Source organism: Anthonomus grandis, chromosome 22 (assembly GCF_022605725.1).
Source record: "Anthonomus grandis grandis chromosome 22, icAntGran1.3, whole genome shotgun sequence".
Lineage (NCBI taxonomy): Eukaryota > Metazoa > Arthropoda > Insecta > Coleoptera > Curculionidae > Anthonomus > Anthonomus grandis.
This window is the reverse complement of record NC_065567.1, coordinates 33,753,278-33,772,528: the sequence shown is the minus strand read 5'-3', so window position 1 is coordinate 33,772,528 and position 19,251 is coordinate 33,753,278. Positions and strand designations below refer to the sequence as shown.

The following is a 19,251-nucleotide window of genomic DNA, read 5'->3' as shown; positions in this document are numbered from 1 at the left end:
TGTGACGCACGGACGGTACACAACTTTAAAACCGAATTTCGACGAACATTTTAATTTCTTCAATGCTTACAAATTTTATATTTATTTTAGGCAGTAGACTCGATTAATTATTTCTTCTAGGCAATTAAAATGACTCAGTTCCACTTTTTTCACTTTAGTCAATTCATCCAAATAATTCAACTGCCTATGAAGAAAAATAAATGAAATATGTTAAGCAAATATATTAAATAAGTTCGAAACCTAACATAACACATAAATAAAAATATTCGTTCCTCTGGATGGATTCATGAGTGTTCTCCACTAATTGAATAAATCTTACAAAATATATTGAAATATTAGTGGATTATAACTTGAGGTTACAATGGCTCATAATTGTAGTACATATACTTTGCATCTGAAAAGTGTTCTGGTCTATTAACTTTTGAATCAAGAGCGATTATTTTGCAAGAGTGTGTGCTCGTGTGTGCAGAGATGTCTTCAAAAGTGTACCTCTCCTTGCAAGTAGAATGACATAGATGAAAGAAGAAATCAACTTGCAGAAAGAAAAACTTGCTACAGTTGAGGCTAGTTATTCTTAATCTAATGGTGCTATTGGCTTCCTAACTGCTGACATTTCTTATGAAACTCATTCATCATTCTCATGATGTATGATAATTTTCAAGAATCCAATTCTTTTCTCTTGATGATTTTTTAAAGACAGTTGACGTTATTGGCAGAATTGGAGATTTTTTTTTAATATAGACGATGCAGCAATGTTCTCTCATAATGTCTCTTTCCAAAATTCTACATAGAGTGGAAGGTTTTATCAGTCAGCAACCTCTTTAACTATCTCTTGAAGGTCCCAAGAGTCCCTAAGTTTCCCAAAAAAACGGTGTGTGATTGGTTGAGCAACTTTGCAACTCTGCAACTTTGATTCTCAACTGCCTGGAAGAAATTGAACTATTATTTCAGACAACTAAACGGGAAATATATACTATTTTTTGTTTCTGTCTAAGAGTTCCTCAACAAAACAAAAAACATCTAAAGAGTTGAGTTGCAGCGTGATTCTGTCTTTGCTCACTGTGAACTGATTGAATGTTCACTGTGAGATAATTGAATTCACTTGGCTGCCTGGAATTATTTAAATTATTCTTCCAGGCAATTGAGTCTATTTCTCTATTTGCTCATTGTAAAACGATAGAATGATCAATATAAGATGATCGATGAATTCACTTGACTGCCTGAAATTAATTAAATTGTTCTTTCAGGCAATTGAGTATATTTCTCTATTTGCTCATTGTAAAACGATTGAATGATTAATATAAGATGATTGATGAATTCACTTGACTGCCTGGAATTAATTAAATTGTTCTTCCAGGCAATTGAGTATATTTCTCTCTTTGTTCATTGTAAAATAATTGAATGATCAATGGGAGATGATTGAATTCACTTCACTGCATGGAGTTCATTAAATTATTCTTTCAGACAGTTGAGTCTATTTCTCTATTTGCTCATTGTAAAACGATAGAATGATCAATATAAGGTGATTGATGAATTTACTTGACTGCCTGGAATTAATTAAATTGTTCTTCCAGGCAATTGAGTATATTTCTCTATTTGCTCATTGTAAAATAATTGAATGATAAATGTGAGATGATTGAATTCACTTCACTGCATGGAGTTCATTAAATTATTCTTTCAGACAGTTGAGTCTATTTCTCTATTTGCTCATTGTAAAACGATAGAATGATCAATATAAGGTGATTGATGAATTTACTTGACTGCCTGGAATTAATTAAATTGTTCTTCCAGGCAATTGAGTATATTTCTCTACTTGCTCATTGTAAAATAATTGAATGATAAATATGAGATGATTGAATTCACTTCACTGCATGGAGTTCATTAAATTATTCTTTCAGACAGTTGAGTCTATTTGTCTCTTTGCTCATTGTAAAATGATTGAGTGATGAATAGAGGATGATTGAATTTACTTGACTGCCTGACATTAATTATTCTTCCAGACAGTTGAGTCTATTTCGCTATTTGCTCATTGTAAAACGATTGGATGATCAATATAAGATGATTGAATTTATTTGACTGCCTGGAATTAAATATTCTTCTAGGGAGTTGAGTCTATTTCTCTATTTGCTTATTGTAAAATGATTCAATGATCAATATAGGATGATTGATGAATTCACTTGACCGCCTGGAATTAATTAAGTTATTCTTCCAGGCAGTTGGGTCTATTTCTCTCTTTGCTCATTGTAAAATAATTGAAAGATCAATATAGAATGATTGATAAATTTACTTGACGAATAATTTAATGAATTCCATGCAATTCATTAAATTATTCTTCCAGGCAGTGAAGTTTTTTTCTCTTTGCCCATTGTAAAATGATTAAATGATCAATTTAAGATGACTGAATTCACTTGACTGAATGGAGTTAGTTAAATTGTTTTTCCAGGCAGTGAAGTCTGTTTGCTCTTCGTAAAATGATTAAATGATTAATGTGAGATGATTCAATTCACTTAACTGCATGTAATTCATTAAATTATTCTTCCAGGCAGTGAAGTCTATATGTCTCTTTGCTCATTGTAAAATGATTGAGTAATGAATATAGGATGATTGAATTCACTTGACTGCATGAAATTCATTAAATTATTCTCCCAATGAGTTGAGTGTAATTTTTCTATATTCTGAGCTGGCAAGATCGATTTTGATTACTAAATTTAACATGAAACTTATTTCCTTTTAAATTGAATATTGGTTATTCGCAGAAGCAAAAAATCAACATACTTAGAGCGTAATTTGAACATTCCTTTGAAACTTCTTTTTTTGGGATATTCTAAAAAAAATAATATTCTTTGTCGGTAAATACATAAACAGCTTTATCTGCGAAACTCTCGACGATATTTTTCACTTTGTAGTATATAAGTATAATTATTAAGGAAGTAAGCAGACTAAATTAAAAAGAACCTGTGAGAACGTTTCTGTATCATTTACAATATGAAACGTTAGGCGCATTTTCTCGCCATTGTTTCTCGGATGAAGCTTATTTCACTTTCCAATTAATTTCACTATAATATGCTAAAAGTTTGTTTTAAAAATGGCCACGTTTATTTTATTTATTTATTTATTTATTACAGTAGCAACTACAAACGATATAAAATTTCAGTAGAAGTATACATTATATGCACTTGTAGGGAATACTACACAATTAGGAAGCTTCTAAGCTTTAAAAACATAACACGACAATCATCAAATCCTAGTTCTAAGGTGATACTGCAAATTGATGTTTATACAGTCAATTAGTGATTTTAATCTGGAATTGATTTAAAGAAATTTGGTAAATATCAATACGAGGCGCTTTAAATAAGGAACACATTTTATATATAGGTGAAGCATTGAAGCTATTAATGTGAGGTAGAAACTCTTTCTTGGTACAGTACTTCTGATAATAAATAAAGGGTTAATTTTGGAGAAAATCCTAAAATAATCCACCTTATTAATAAATATATATCATTGAATATTATGTCAATTTGTGCATTAAAAGCTCCCTACCAAGAACCATAGACATACCATTATATGCCAAACTGAAAGACGAACTTATTTTCTATAATGGAGTCCTACTTGGAACAAAGAATTGTTATACTAACATTACTACATAAAGAATATTTGGGTATACTATGTCTAGTTTACTGCCATACTATGCATTTCAGTCAAAAGACATTGATTTTGCAGGACCATTTCCCTAAAGTATATACATGTTCATACCAGTTGATGAGTTTTCACGTTGTCTAATAATAGAACTGGCAAATTCTACCACTTCTATTTCCTTAATGTCTACCTTGCATCGATTGTTTATCACATCAAGATTTCCAGAATCTGTAAAATGAGATAATGGTCCACCTTTCAATGCAAATGAATTTGCGGATGACTTACAAAATTATGGATTGAGACATATATGAATAACATCAGCATGGCCAGAGGCCAATGGAATGGAATATTAAAAATGAAAACTTTGATGCATTAAAACAAGAACTATAGAAGCACAATTATTCTACTGCATTTGAAATTGTCTTTAAAAGAAATATGAATAATTTTCTACCCACTATTCAGATTTCAAAATCTAATGAAGATATCGAAGAAACATATACGAGAAACAAAATTAAACAGAAAGTGTATGACGTAACAGATATTACAAATAAACTATACCTTTATTATACCTTTGGAAATTATAGAAATCTAGGGAACAATCGTAAAAGCCAGAAGAGTTAACTCTATTGCTACAAGAAATGCCTCAGTTTGAAGTCCTTTAACATACCAAGCTATAGAGAAAAGCCTGTTAGGTAATCAAAAAATGTCTCCAAATCATGCATTGAAACTATCCAGAAAGCCACCATTTGTTGGAAGTTTGTAAATGATTCATCTACAATGCATACATCCAGTTTTTTCACATTTCTGCATCAGAAGGTGAACCAAGCCAGACTGAAGACCACCATAGCAGCACTGAGGATCCTAGAGAAATTCATGAAACATCTGTTTAATGACCGAATCAATGACACTGAACTTATTTTATTAAGTCAAGCAATTCCAAAAGCTCAGAGGAAGAACGAAGCAGTATATCATCTTCTGAATTTCTTGATTCTTTGACTGACATAGAAGAAATAAATAACACTTCTGAAAGGCCTAAGAGAGAAAGCAAAATATTAACTCGTTTTGAATACTGAGTAAGTAAAACTATGTATAAAGATCCTACAAACTTCATTTTAACTTGTATTGCAAAACTAATAGTGCTAGCTGTCTATAAAGAATGTTAATATGTGGTCTCCATTGTAATGTTTTACTGAATACTGATAACCCAGGTCCTATAAGTAGTATGAGCGAAGAAAGAGAGAAAGCAATATTAAACATAATGCAAATTTGGCATAAGTCTATCTCACAGTGAAAAACTCGTCAATGCGCATGAGAAGATTTTTTTAAGCATGCGCTGATCGCCCAATTCTACTATGAGATAGGCTTGTGTTACGCTATAATCAATATGACGCTCTCTATGTTGGCTTCACTTTTATCCCAATGTTACCAGTACTGAGTTTAGTTGTCGACAGTAAAACACAATAAGACAAAGACCGAGAAAAAGCCTCCTTTCTTGTCAAAGTGCGAATATTCGTCGAAATGGTTTTTTTTAAGTAGATTTGCCTTATTCCAATAAACCAAAAATCAATGATATTGGCAGATGCATTACTGCGGCGAGACACTTCATAATATATTACTTAACCCTTAGTCTACTTACGGCACTTGTAAGTACCACTAAATTCTGGTACCTTCAAATCCCAAGACCAGAAATCTATTAGATTTACTAAATGTTTTTTGTAATTCTGATTTAAAAATATAGTGCTATCACTTATCAAAATGAGTTTTTGCAAAATTGTATTTTCTTATTAATTTTTTTTTAGTGGTACATAGAAGTACCGTTGGGATATTTACCACAATAAAAAAACTCCAGTATACAAAATAAAATAAATTTTATTACCAAGTAATTTCATGATATTCAGTAAAACATTATTTTTTTTCGTTGCAACACAAAAAAACTTTACATGCTGAACAAATCGAATAGGGTTTTGATTGAATACCTCTTGAACTGCATTGTTCACATCTTCCACGGCGTGTTTGAAACTGCACCCAATGACGACCAAGGTTTTCAAGCCTTACACTGTCTGGTACACTGTAGTTGTACTTTCTTCTTTTTGTAGGATTTAATGATCCATCAGACAATCTTTTCCTGATTTTTTGTAAAGGAGACATGTTTATTAGCCCCATAGTTAAATCTCTCCTAAATATGAGCAAATCTTTGCTAGAACCTAAATCTAAAAAGTGCTTGGATACATTGTAGCTGTTAACAAATGTAATTTCAAACATAACCCAAAATAAACGGTGCCACCATTTTTTTGATCATCTGTCAATTGAATAACCGCAATCGATCTGCATGATTAACCCCTCCCATATATTTGTTATAATCCTTTATTGCACATGGTGCAGTTATGTCACATTTTTTTCCAGTTTTATCTTTTCTTTGCATGATGGTCTCTTCTGTGCCATGAAAATTTGAGGCCGCATGGACAACACGATTATCCTTCCATTTAAAATATGTGATATCGGTGTTAGATACCATCATATCTGCTGCCCCTCGTTCCAACATCTTATCAGATTTCATATTTTTAGGTAATCCTTTCCTATTATTTCTAATTGTGCCACACGCAAATATATCTTGACCACGTAAGATTTCCAACAACTTTAACGTTGTGTAATAGTTATCGAAGTAAACCAACTTTTTTTTACCTCTTTCCTCCTCGGTCATATGTAAAACTACCCCCTCACCCAAAGTGTGATCTTTATATTTTGTCTCTATTATCTCATTTTTTCCCTGGTATATGTCAAATTTTTTAATAAATCCATATTGATCTGACAGGCACCAAAGCTTATATCCACGTTTGACTGGTTTCATGGGGTTATACTGGTTTAGCACGCTCCTCCCCTTAAATTTGACAATAGATTCATCCAATGATAACTCCCGACTTCCATAATAAAGAAATTTAAATTGATTATTCAAAATTTTGAATAATGGTCTGACTTTATACACTTTATCTTTGTTTTCCTTAGATAAAAGGCTGTTGTTATTAACATGCAAGAAAGATAATATTTCTTGAAAGCGGTTTCTTGACATTGCCTCACTTACCAAAGTAACATGAAGATCTCTACTAGTATTCCAGTAACATGATAGGCTGAGCAGTTGATGGTAGCCCATCAAGAAATTTATTCCAAGAAAGCACAAAAATTCATTTTCTGTTAAATTTAATGACTTCCCTTTTTGCACAGCATAAAGGTTTGACTGAAAAACATTTTTTTCTACAGCTGGACCTAATAATTTTAGAAAAACGCCAAGAGCCGTATCACATTCAATAAACTCGTTTTCATTAATTCCTGCTGGTTGATTATATTCTGACAAATCAGGGGCTGTTGCTAATCTTCTTTCCCATTTTCTTTGTATTGTTAATTCGACATTTTTGTCGTTTTCCTCTTGATCACCTTCAGTTTCATTGTCATTTATATTTTCTAGATCGATTTCACTCTCCATCTGTTCTGTAACTTCTTTTTGTTCACTATTCATCACCTTATTTGTATCTTCTAAAATTTCTTCGGCTTGATTATCAGAATTGTCACTGGAAAATACATCTGCTAATGGACCTAAAAATACATATATATATACATATGACAATGTATTTTTAGGTCCATTAGCAGATGTATTTTCCAGTGACAATTCTGATAATTAAGCTGTATATACATATATACATGGATATAAGTATCTAGACACCAATAAACTTTAAGTATACACATTACACATACCTTCTTCAACCGCATCAAAATCCTCCATATCAGTGTCAGGATCATTAAAAGATGGAAAATATTTATCTAAATAAAAATCTTCATCCTCTATAATTTCCAGCAATTCTGAGTCAGACAACTTTTTTGTATAAAAGTTTTTCTTTGCCATTTTTGTATACTGTCTTCAAATCTAAAAATGCAACGTTATTTATCCCAACGGTACTTATAAGTACCACTCTGAACTAGGGGTCATAAGTGGTGTTATTTAATAAAAATTGTATAAATATTTTTCTAGTATACTCTTTTAACATAAACAAAACAGGAATTTTACCATAAATAAGTTTAAAAATTAAAATTTCTAATAAAAAACTAGAAAAATACATACCAAATTTATCACACCACGCACTGTCACGGTCAGCTGCTAACTGAAAGCATGAAATGTCAAAGCAAGTAGTGGCAACCTAAATTTTGTATTTACCGATAGGTACTTAAAAGGAACGTTAGAATTTAAAAGCATTTTTTACATGTAAAGAGGTTTTATGGGCTTTTATAAACATGGGACTTTAAAGTACCGTCAGCTTGTAAATGTTATAAACAATTTGAAGGTCATGGGAGACTAAGGGTTAATAAAAAACTCTTTTATGGTGTCAGTATTTTGACATTTGATACGACTTGTATCTCCTAATTACAAACTTAATAAATATACCTGGACTGCTAATTCAATGAAAAGTAAATGACCACTAATAGGTGGCCGCCATTTGGCGTGATTGTGTCCTTTCGATGTTGGTCACTCTGACAAATTTCAGTTGTGCCAATTGTAGGAAAACAAAACAATTAAAGTTTTTGAGAGGTTATGTTTACAAAAATAGAAAGTTACATATAGGTAAGAATTTAAGATAGTTGAGTTAGATCTGTGATTTTTCTTGTACTGAATTTCGATAAAATTTATGAAAGTAATCCTCATCTAAAGTGAGGTTTATATAATAGTAAAAATATATTATTCTATCATAAACAATACTGACATACAATTCACAATAATTCGGTTTTGAAAAACAATGAACCAAATACCTTAAAATAAAGATGGTGATATATTTTTCGCATATTAAATAAGGAGGAAGATACATCGCCTGTTACAGATGCGATATACCCAAGCGACGTTTACAAATCGCCAAAAACTAGGCAATCCGCTATACACACTATTCAATATATTTTTTGTTGGCAACACTAAAAATGTTCAGAGTGACCAACATTAAAAGGACACAACCACTATAAAAATGGCGGCCCCCAGGCAGTGGTCATTTATGGGTATCGTGGCCATATGCATTAGCAGTCCAGGTATATTTATTAAGTTCATGCTCTTAATATATTATAACATTAATATTTACCATATAACGCTCAATTATTACTATGATGTAGACAATTCAAAAGGGCCTTAAAGCGTACTTACCGCTTCGATCCGGTTTTATTATTAATATATATTGATTTTCTTAGCCATATTCCGTCTTTTAAACCACTTATAAAAACCTTAAATAAAGCACAAGTAACCAACTTAACTCAACAACAAACGTCAGTAAGTATTTCCGGTTCCGTTTGCTCTTACTGCGCATACTCCCCACACCTCTATTATCCTTGCCAAACAATTTTTGACAAGCGTCAATTAACTTTTGACAGATTGATTTTAAATGTCAAAGTTCACTTGTGATCAGTTTTCTCTTCTTAAAATGAAAATGTTTAAGTCATTTACTTACCAAATATTAGTAAATTTAATATTTATCACACCATTGATTAACTGTTATGAAGTGCCATACATAGACGATAAATCATTTGACTGGAAGATTACTGAACATCAATACGGTATGGTGTTTTATTCAACCATGTATTGCCAGAAGAGCAGACGTGTATTGCCGGAATATGATAAAGCCGCTAAAGTTCTTATGGATAATAGTCCCAAAGCTGGATTGTTTGTAGCAGATTGTAATGCAGAAAGTGAAGAAATTTGCAAAGGTTTGCATGATCACATGTATCCTTTAATCAAGGTCTATAAAGAAGGTAACTTTCTGCATAATTATGATGGAAAGCTCACTTGGTATGACATTGTAAAACATATGAAAGGATTGCTAAAACCCATTTATCAAAAGGTGAAAGAAAAGGAGGAATTGCAGAAGATTTTGGATACGGAAAAATATCCTGTAGCAGTTGGGTATTTTAGTGAAAATTCCAACTTAAAGTTTTCATTTGAAGCTGTAGCTCAAGAGCTTTACTTAAGGTTTTTGATATTTATTAATGCCGCCTATGATTTGATACCAAATAACTCTATGGCAGCCAATGAACTAATTACCTTATACCGCCCTAAGTATTTGGAAAACAAATTTGAGGAAGCATTTGTTAATTATTGTGGTGAAGCAGATCCAGAAGAACTAAGAAAATTTATTATTGATAACATGCATGGTCTGGCTGGCGTAAGAAACTTATATAACTACGATGATTTTGTTTTGCCTTATATAGTTGTTTACTTAAACTTAGATTATGAGCTGAATATACAAAGTACGCAATATTGGAGAAACCGGGTACTAGTAGTAGCAAAAGAGTTTAAAAATGATGTTAAATTTGCAGTATCTTCAATTTCTGAGATGGACGAAGAGTTGCGGCTTGTTGGAATAGACTGTGATACCATCGATACACCTATTGCCTTAGCTGTTAACAGAAACTACGGAAAATACCTCTTGCATGAAAAAGTGTTCACTGCTGAAATACTAAGAAAATTTACTAAAGATTTCTTAGAATCGAAGCTAAAACGAGCCATAAAATCCCAACCTGTACCAAAAGAGCAAGAGGAAATAGTGAAAGTAGCTGTAGCCATAAACTTTGATAACCTTGTGACAAGAAATCAAAAAGATACAATGGTAATGTTTTATGCTTCCTGGTGCAGCTATTCACAAGCACTTTTGCCCTTTTATGAACGACTAGCCATTGATATGGAAGAAGAAGATGTGGCCTTTGTTAAAATGGATGCCGAAGCAAATGAGATCCCTGAGATGTTTGAGATACAAGGTTATCCAACCATATATTGGATTCCCAAAGAACGGCACGCGGATCCGATCAGGTATATTGGAAAAAGAACTATAGGAGAACTCACTAAATTCATTGCAGCACATTCTAACAAGGAGTTAGAGGGATGGGATCGGCTGGGGGAAGTTAAAGCAAAAGTGGAACTTTAAGGATGTGTTTATTTGATTAATTGAGGGTATTGGAGTTAGTTGTTGTGTTTCATTAATAAAAGCTTTTATTGTTTCAGATAGTTCTGATTTTTATTATTGTATGCTTAAATTACATGTTAATGGGTCTTTGGATATAATATAGCTTAGGCCAGAGACCTTTAACAATATTAATTAATTTAAATATTGATTATTTCTTGGCTTGTGTTGAATGAACCTAGCGAGTTTGGTCTTAGGAAATAAAGTTTTACGTAAGATCATAAAGGGGTATTTCTTACCCATTAGTTTTATATATGAACGTTATTTTGTATCTTAAAGACTTTTTGAGTTATAGGCAATTTTGTCAACCAAGGTCCATCATACTCGTATTCTGATTTCGCTCGATATGGAGTCGTTATTTACCATTAGATCTAACTATACAAGTTATAAAAACGCGTTGATCAAAAATACAACCTGACAATAGATCAATTTTTTTAGTTATTAATTTTCATCTTTCTATTATTATTATATTTTAGATATTACAATTATTTTAATTTTGGGGGTAATTTCTCTCTCCAATTTGTGCTAATATAGTCATGTCAGAAGTACAAAATACTGGTACAACGGCCCTTTAAAAGTTCACTCTTTCAACTCTTTTCACCTTATATTACAATTTACTACTAAAATAAAAACAAATAATAAGATATAATAATTGGAGTGTTCATTAAAATAACTAGGCGCAAGTAATTGATGTTTTTCCACAACATTTTTCAAAAAGTAAAAAAAATTGTTCTCTTCCAGGCAGTTACATCACATCCCTATAAATTAAAAATACCTTTAAAATAAAGTTAAATTCTTCTTACCCTAACTGAAAGACTGGAAGGAAAAGCGCTTTTGCACTAGCAGTAGATAAAAATAACTAGTAGTTTGTTGTTGCTTATTCGACCGCATCATTGGTTGAGCTTTATGCAAAAAATATCTAATTTTTTATTAAAAGAAAAAATGAATAAATAGGGGAAAGTATTAAAAGAACTAGGGGCTTGTAATGGAACATAAGTGCAAAGGTTTGTTGCTGCTTATTTGACCGCCAAACCTTCGCTTTTTAATCCAGAAACTTAAAGAAATGTATATGTAAGAAACTGGCTCGTCACCTAATAATGATGGATCCAGCCACTTATACTCCACCCCTTTGAATTAATTATAAAAAAAAAAGTAAAATTTGAGGGCAGTATTTATTGCTTCTATGTACTTTTACTTTTATGCCAGACATTTGGATTTTTAAAAAAAATATATTTTCCAAGGAGTTGCAATAGTTTTGCTAAAAGTGTAGGTAGGGTCAAAAAGTTTTCCACATTTCTTTCATTATGTTCCAAGTGATTTTAATCATCTGCCTGATTCTTGGGCTATTATATAATGCAAATATTTTGAAAAACGCTTTTTTTAACCGAAATAAATATATGACACGTTTTTTCCTTAAAAATCATTATTCAATCGGCAAAGGATCGATTAAATGGCCCTCCAAACAATGAATAAGTATTTTTTTATCCAATTTTCGTGCAGTATTGAAGCATTGCCAGAAGAATTTTGATAATTTGGGCTCCATCCAATATCCTTTTGCTGACGACGTCTTCTAGCTTTATCTCTTCTAATCCAGTAACGTGCACAAATCGCCCTGGTGGAGTTCCCTGGAACTAATATTCAGAATATTGCATAAACTAAAATGCATAGAAAAGCAAACTATTACGAAAAAATTGTATTTTGATAAAGGATTGCCTTAATTTTGTAAACAGTACGAGACGATTAATTCCTTTACTCGTGTCGGATTAAGTACCTGTAGCGCCATCTTAGAGTCATACTTTAAAATCCAAATTAAGGTATCTGGAGACAAAAAAGATAAACTATTCAGACAAATAGGAATTAAAACAAAACTAAATTGATAGTCGTACAACAAAGTGAAAATTCTACACAGTCATGTTATAGACTATTCTTTACAATTTAGCTTATTCTACACGTATTATAGAATATATTGCTTTCCTTCTAAAAAAGAGAAAAATAGTCCATATTGTCCACAGGAAGGAACAAAAACTAGTCAGATTGCTCGTTTATCTTTAAAGGACCAATTTATTTGCACCCTTAGTGTAGTAATCTATTTTCTTTCGGACCTGTAACTGCTGTGATAAATTTACTAACGCATCTAAGCCATATAAGGAAGTAATTTAAGAATTTGACACTTGGTTTATCCTTGTCAACTAAGGCTATGTTTATATGCATCCGGAATCATTTATATTGATTGAGATACTGACTCCTCATTGGTTAAGATATTACAACCAGTCAAAGGTCAGACACTAGATAATCTAAAAAAATATTTTCTGGGTCTTGCTTAACATTGACCTTGCTCGGTTTACCACAATAAAAAGCCAAATTTCCCAACGCTGCCTTTAATGAATATAAATAAAGAAGATAACTTGGCCACTTTGTCTTAAATTAATGTCAAGTTTAAACATATAAATTTAAAAAACAATAACAATACGAGGTTCTCATATGGTCAAGGTACCCAAAAACTGACAAAGGCTTTTATTTACTTAAGTGTGTGCATATAAATACGTATATAAACTTGAAGTGTACTTAAGTTATATGAGTTTAAAAAGCCTGGCTATTGTTTTAAGTTATTTTGCTAATTGAAAGGAATTTATGTTCAGTGGTCATGAAAATCATAGTCGTGATTTTGCTATGATTCTTATCAATGTTATAGCATTAGGTGCAAGAAAAAATGACAGTTTTTTATTTGTAATTATTAGAATTTATGTAGAGGGCCTCGACTTAATACTAATTGTATTTACATAATTTTCAATGCATAAAATATTTAATTATCACATTATGAACTTACGTAAGCAAAATTAATGGCTACCAATGGTCAGAAAAATTGAGACAAATTTTCGCACACTCTGGTTGAGAAAATGGCGTTAAGCGACATTACGAAAATACCAAAAAGTGTTTTTTCTTATAAAATGTGGCTATTAAATCTGAAATTTTATTGAAACTAGTTTTGGGCAATTTCGTCACCTGTCATATTCTCAAAATGACAGGTGGCGATATGTGTGTGACGGTCTGTGTGTCATATTCGCAAAATCGCGAATATGACACATTCGTGATTTTGGCGTTTCCGGTCCTTTCGATTTTCAACATTCGCGATTTAACCCTATTTATATTTCCATATTATGTTATGTGCATATTTATGTTTACATGTATTAAAATATCAAACCCTTCAAACGCTAGATCATAAGTTTTTTGAAATAGGACCCACGGATTCAATCCATTCTAAAATTGAAAAAAAATCTGTACCTGTGTATGTGCCTGAAGGTTGGGCACAGCTCATAAGAGACACATGAATAAGAAGCCCTTGGCGTGAAAAGGATGCAAGCCACAAAATCCTTATACCCGACTTTTTTATTTGAAATTACTCGGAAATAAAGGTACTAGCCACATACAGCATATTTTTATGATCGGTCAATAGATGGCGCTACTGTGCTAAAGTGTCGTATTCACAAAATCTGCTGTGTGATGAAAATTTTCGGTTTTATGTTACAAGCCGCCATCATGAGTAGCCCACGTGCCGGATGTTCTCGAGAGTTAGAGTTTTCAAGTAATTCTAGTGAAAAAAATAGCGGTGGATGGAATTCTGACGATAGTGTAAAAGACAGAGACTACGTAGAGAGTGAAAATGAATCCAGTGCATCATCCTGTGAAGAGCAACAGGTATGTATTTGAGGTTAAGTGGCTTAAACCCTTTTACTGAAAATTTTAGTTATGTTATTTTGAAACTGTGGCTATGTATTTTTGCCATTATTTTTGTGTATTTTCTTAAAATATCTGTAATAATGTTTATGGCAATTCCCTTACGGAAGTATGACATTTTTCACAGGTATAATATTATTTTTTTTGACATAACATTTACTTTGTTTGTTATCATCATCCCAATATGTTTGTCAGAGTACTAAAATAACCATATATAGCGGATTTTTTGTTTACATGAATCCAGAAAAAAACGCCGTGCTTTTATTGTCTTAAGTGAAAAATGGGCTGCAGTAGTAACTTCATAAGAGCTTAGCTTTTTTGTAAATGATGTGGCTTGTTTGAATTGTTTTTATTCACAACTTTAATTAATATTTTAACGATATTGCAACACCGAGAAACCAGCTGATTCTCCGTCATTTCGGAATGACACAAGTGGCACACCGCACTACGTCTCGAAGGTTAGCGGGAGTCTTCCGGAACAGCGTTCTGCCGAGTATATAAGGAGCCGCATCGCCGATTGAAGTCAGTTGTCAGTTCAATCAAGTGAAATTTAAAATTTTGGCGCGAGTTTTAAATTAGACATAAATAATTGTAAATAAATATTTCTAGTAGTCGTGGGTGATCGTATTTTCGTATTGTATGTGTGTAAATAAATTAGTTGACTATTTACGATTGTTTAATTCACGCCTAACGAACGGGAAAAGAAGCTACATATGCTTTTAAATAAGAGATTTGTAAATCTCAAAAGGCGAAACTTTCAGTTCTTTAGAAGAATAGAACCTTAATTTCTTTGAATAATAAAGAAAAAATCAAGTTTCAAACACCTTAATTAGAGACTCAGCTCTCGGTCTTTTGAACCCGCTTGGTAAAAGAGGAAATTCAAATGAGTTCAACACTTTTATTCCTAGGAATATCCAAGAAATAGAGTCAACTACAGAAGACTTGTAGAGGGGCTGTATTACTACAGAATTAGGAACCTTTCGCCACTGACAGTACGATTGACTAACATAATCATTAATTCCCTAAATACGGCTTCAAACACTTTAGGATTGCTTTGACATTTAAAGGACTAATCACAGACAGCACAATCGAAAAGAAAAGAAAGAATTCAAAGAAATAGAAATAAAAAACTTTTATTTCTATATTGCGGAGGTTTGTTGGGTGGGGTCAGAAATAAAACAGAAACCTGTTTACCTAAATGTCGACGTTTCGACTCATATTAAGTCATCCTCAGGACACTGAAATGGATTCAAGTAAATACAGAGATAAAACAAAGTAATTTCAAGTACATAAAAAACACTATTAAAATAAATGTTCTTTAAGTTACAAAAATTAAAACAACAAAAAACAAAAACCACGACACAATTAAAATTACATTCAGGTACAATCTTTACGTACAATCAAAATTTTTTATAAAAAAAACAGTATAAAATTAATTTTTTTTTTTTTGTTATGTCAGTTAAGAATCCTTAACTTATCAACATAACATTGAATCAGACAAATTAAATAAATAAACGCTCGGAAGAATAAAAACATTTGTTTCTTGGCTTATTGTTGATTCTATAAAAAAATAGTTTGCCCACAATAACACCTACAATTTAACCCATGTTAAAAATAATTCTACGCTCCTATTATAAATGTGTTTTAATTATAACTTAAGAAACCTAGACTTAGGTAAGAGGTGTAATGTATATATTAAAAAAAAAAAAAAAAAAAAATAATTTTATACTGTTTTTTTTATAAAAAAATTTTGATTGTACGTAAAGATTGTACCTGAATGTAATTTTAACTGTGTCGTGGTTTTTGTTTTTTGTTGTTTTAATTTTTGTAACTTAAAGAACATTTAATTTAATAGTGTTTTTTATGTTTTAAGTAATTTCAAACTTTGTTTTATCTCTGTAATTACTTGAATCCATTTCAGTGTCCTGAGGATGACTTAATATAAGTCGAAATGTCGACATTTAGGTAAACAGGTTTCTGTTTTATTTCTGACCCCACCCAACAACCCTCCGCAATATTGAAGATATTGGGTCACAAACACGAAATTGAAAATAACCAAAACTTGGAACATCGATAGACTGGAACGTAACAACATGGGATTTTATTTCTATATCTTTGGATTTTTTTAACCCAGACATTACGGAATAAATTTTTCAAAGAAAAAATTAAAATTTTTGTCAAAAATGATTGATTATAGTTTCTACTAATCAAATTAAATCATTTTTATTTTATCCAATTTTTTTAAACCAGAATTTTTTTCAAAAAACTTGGGTCCTTTTAAAAGGTCGCTAGTAATATGGGCTACTAATAATACAACTAAAACTTTTTAAATCATTTATCAAGACAAAATATTCTATAGTATGTACTGTACTTATGTTATACAGCATGGTACTCCTTAAAGCAATCCTTGGGATGCAGCCCGATGTCACATTTATCGCATCTAAACTGCACTTTCTTGTGAAAATTGCCACATTTTGTTTGCTTCTCTTGATATACAGGGTGTTTCCTAACTACGGTACGAAACTATACAGGGTGAATCGTTAGGTCGTTTTATGAAAAAAAGTTCCTATGAACGTATGTCGGGAGTTGCTTTGTTTCTGAGATACAGGGCGATGAAGGTTCAAAAAAATAACGGTATTTTAAAAATACTATAACTATCCTTAAACCAATTTGGTGCAGTTATTTGAAGTTATAAGACGCTTATTTAGCTGTAACTAGATTGAAATTATTAGGTCCAGTGGCGTGTCAGTGGGCATCACATGCTTATTGTTGAGAAAAAAACAAGGCCAATAATTAATTGTTTTGCAGCTTTTTATTTATTTTTGTATTTAAGCAACTAAAAATACAACTTTTTTGTATCTTATCTTATTATCTTCATATCTGCCTTTGTTTTCGAGAAAAAAAATTTAAAGTATCTTTAACTCATTTTAAAAATTATCCATGGACGACAACATGAAATAAAAACCAATTAATTCGATAAACAATTTCGACCTTAAAGTACATGAGCACAATGTCCACCCTCCAATGCACGACTTTTTGGTCTCTTGTGTCTTGTTTACTATGATAATAAACATTCAACTTCTACGATTTTTATTATCAGATTTTTGAAATACAACAAAATAACAAATACATTGCTTCTTATGACAAATAATTGGCAAGTCCATCCAAGTACCTCCTTTGTACCTACCTGCTTTGGAGACCAGCTGACAGTGATAGAATTGCTATAAGTAAAATTCAGCTGTCAATTAGCAGTGATTCATTACTCCATCATGAATAATTTTACTAACCATGAAATGACCGACATGCACTTTATTCATGGATTAGCAAATGGAAATGCGGAAGAAGCACGAAGAATTTACCAGGACAGATATCCTAACAGAGTAATTCCATATGCAAAAACATTTAGAAAACTACATGCAAGATTATGTGAAACTGGGAGTTTTAATCAAAATATGGGTGGTGGAAGACCAGAAACTATAACAACGCCTGAACTGGAAGAAGCTATACTTGATGCGATAGAAGAAGATCTTTCCAATAGTATCAGGAAGATTGCACTGCAGCTTGAAGTCGGTTCAAAAACCGTTTGGAAAGTTCTAAAAAGAAACCTCCTGCATCCATATCACATACAGCGTGTACAAGCCCTACTGCCTCGAATTTTCATCCAAGATTAATGTTTTGCAGGTGGTTGATTCATACAATGGCACACAATAATAATTTCCTACCAAATATTTTATTTACGGACGAGGCAAATTTTTCAAGAGATGCTATTATGAACTTCCACAATGATCATTTTTGGGCCGACGAAAATCCCCACGTTATTAGAGAAACTCATTTTCAGCAACAATTTTCGCTGAACGTTTGGATAGGAATTATTGGTGACTACCTAATAGGCCAATTTTTTTTACCGGCAAAATTAACAGGTGAATCCTACACGGATTTCTTGCAACACCATTTACCCACTTTATTAGAAGAAGTACCCCTACAAGTAAGAGTCAACATGTGGTTTATGCACGACGGGGCTTCAGCTCATTTCAGTGTTCTTGCTCGTCAGCATCTCGACGTCATCTACCCTAATTGCTGGATTGGACGTGCAGGACCTCAAAATTGGCCGGCTCGCAGTCCTGATATGAATCCCCTGGATTACTATTTATGGGGCCATCTGAAGGCTCTTGTTTATAAAACTCCTGTTCTAGATGTGAATGACTTGAGGAATCGGATAATTGTCAATTTCAATATCATAAGGGATACTCCAGGTATTTTTGAGCGTGTCAGACACTCAATGACAAATCGTTTGCAGTCGTGTATTTTATCAGAAGGTGGGCATTTTGCTCATTTACTTTAAGGTCGAAATTGTTTATCGAATTAATTGGTTTTTATTTCATGTTTTCGTCCATGGATAATTTTTAGAATGAGTTAAAGATACTTTAATTTTTTTTTCGAAAACAAAGCCAGATATGAAGATAATATAAGATACGAAAAAGTTGTATTTTTAGTTGCTTAAATACAAAAATAAATAAAAAGCTGCAAAACAATTATTGGCCTTGTTTTTTTCTCAACAATAAGCATGTGGTGCCCACTGACACGCCACTGGACCTAATAATTTCAATCTAGTTAAAGCTAAATAAGCGTCTTATAACTTCAAATAACTGCACCAAATTTCAACCAAATCGGTTTAAGGATAGTTATAGTATTTTTAAAATACCATTATTTTTTTGAACCTTCATCGCCCTGTATCTCAGAAACAAAGCAACTCCCGACATACGTTCATAGGAACTTTTTTTCATAAAACGACCTAACGATTCACCCTGTATAGTTTCGTACCGTAGTTAGGAAACACCCTGTATAATTAGATGGTCAATTCCATCATATCGAGAGTAGGCATGGGCATTATTTGATAATC

At 32.1% G+C, this 19,251-nt stretch overlaps 2 protein-coding genes across 2 annotated transcripts in view; one reads left to right on the top strand and one right to left on the bottom strand.

The window, feature by feature from the left end:
* Positions 1-19,251, top strand: part of LOC126748254 (angiotensin-converting enzyme) — a 159,689-nt gene that overhangs the window by 13,920 nt on the left and 126,518 nt on the right. The window lies entirely within an intron of this gene.
* LOC126748265 (piggyBac transposable element-derived protein 3-like) lies at positions 5,528-7,891 on the bottom strand. Its single transcript, XM_050457374.1, has 3 exons — positions 7,748-7,891; positions 7,384-7,552; positions 5,528-7,224 (listed from the first exon to the last, which is right to left on the bottom strand). Exons 2-3 carry the CDS (start codon positions 7,529-7,531, stop codon positions 5,939-5,941), a joined length of 1,434 nt encoding a protein of 477 aa, XP_050313331.1. The 5' UTR covers positions 7,532-7,552; positions 7,748-7,891; the 3' UTR covers positions 5,528-5,938.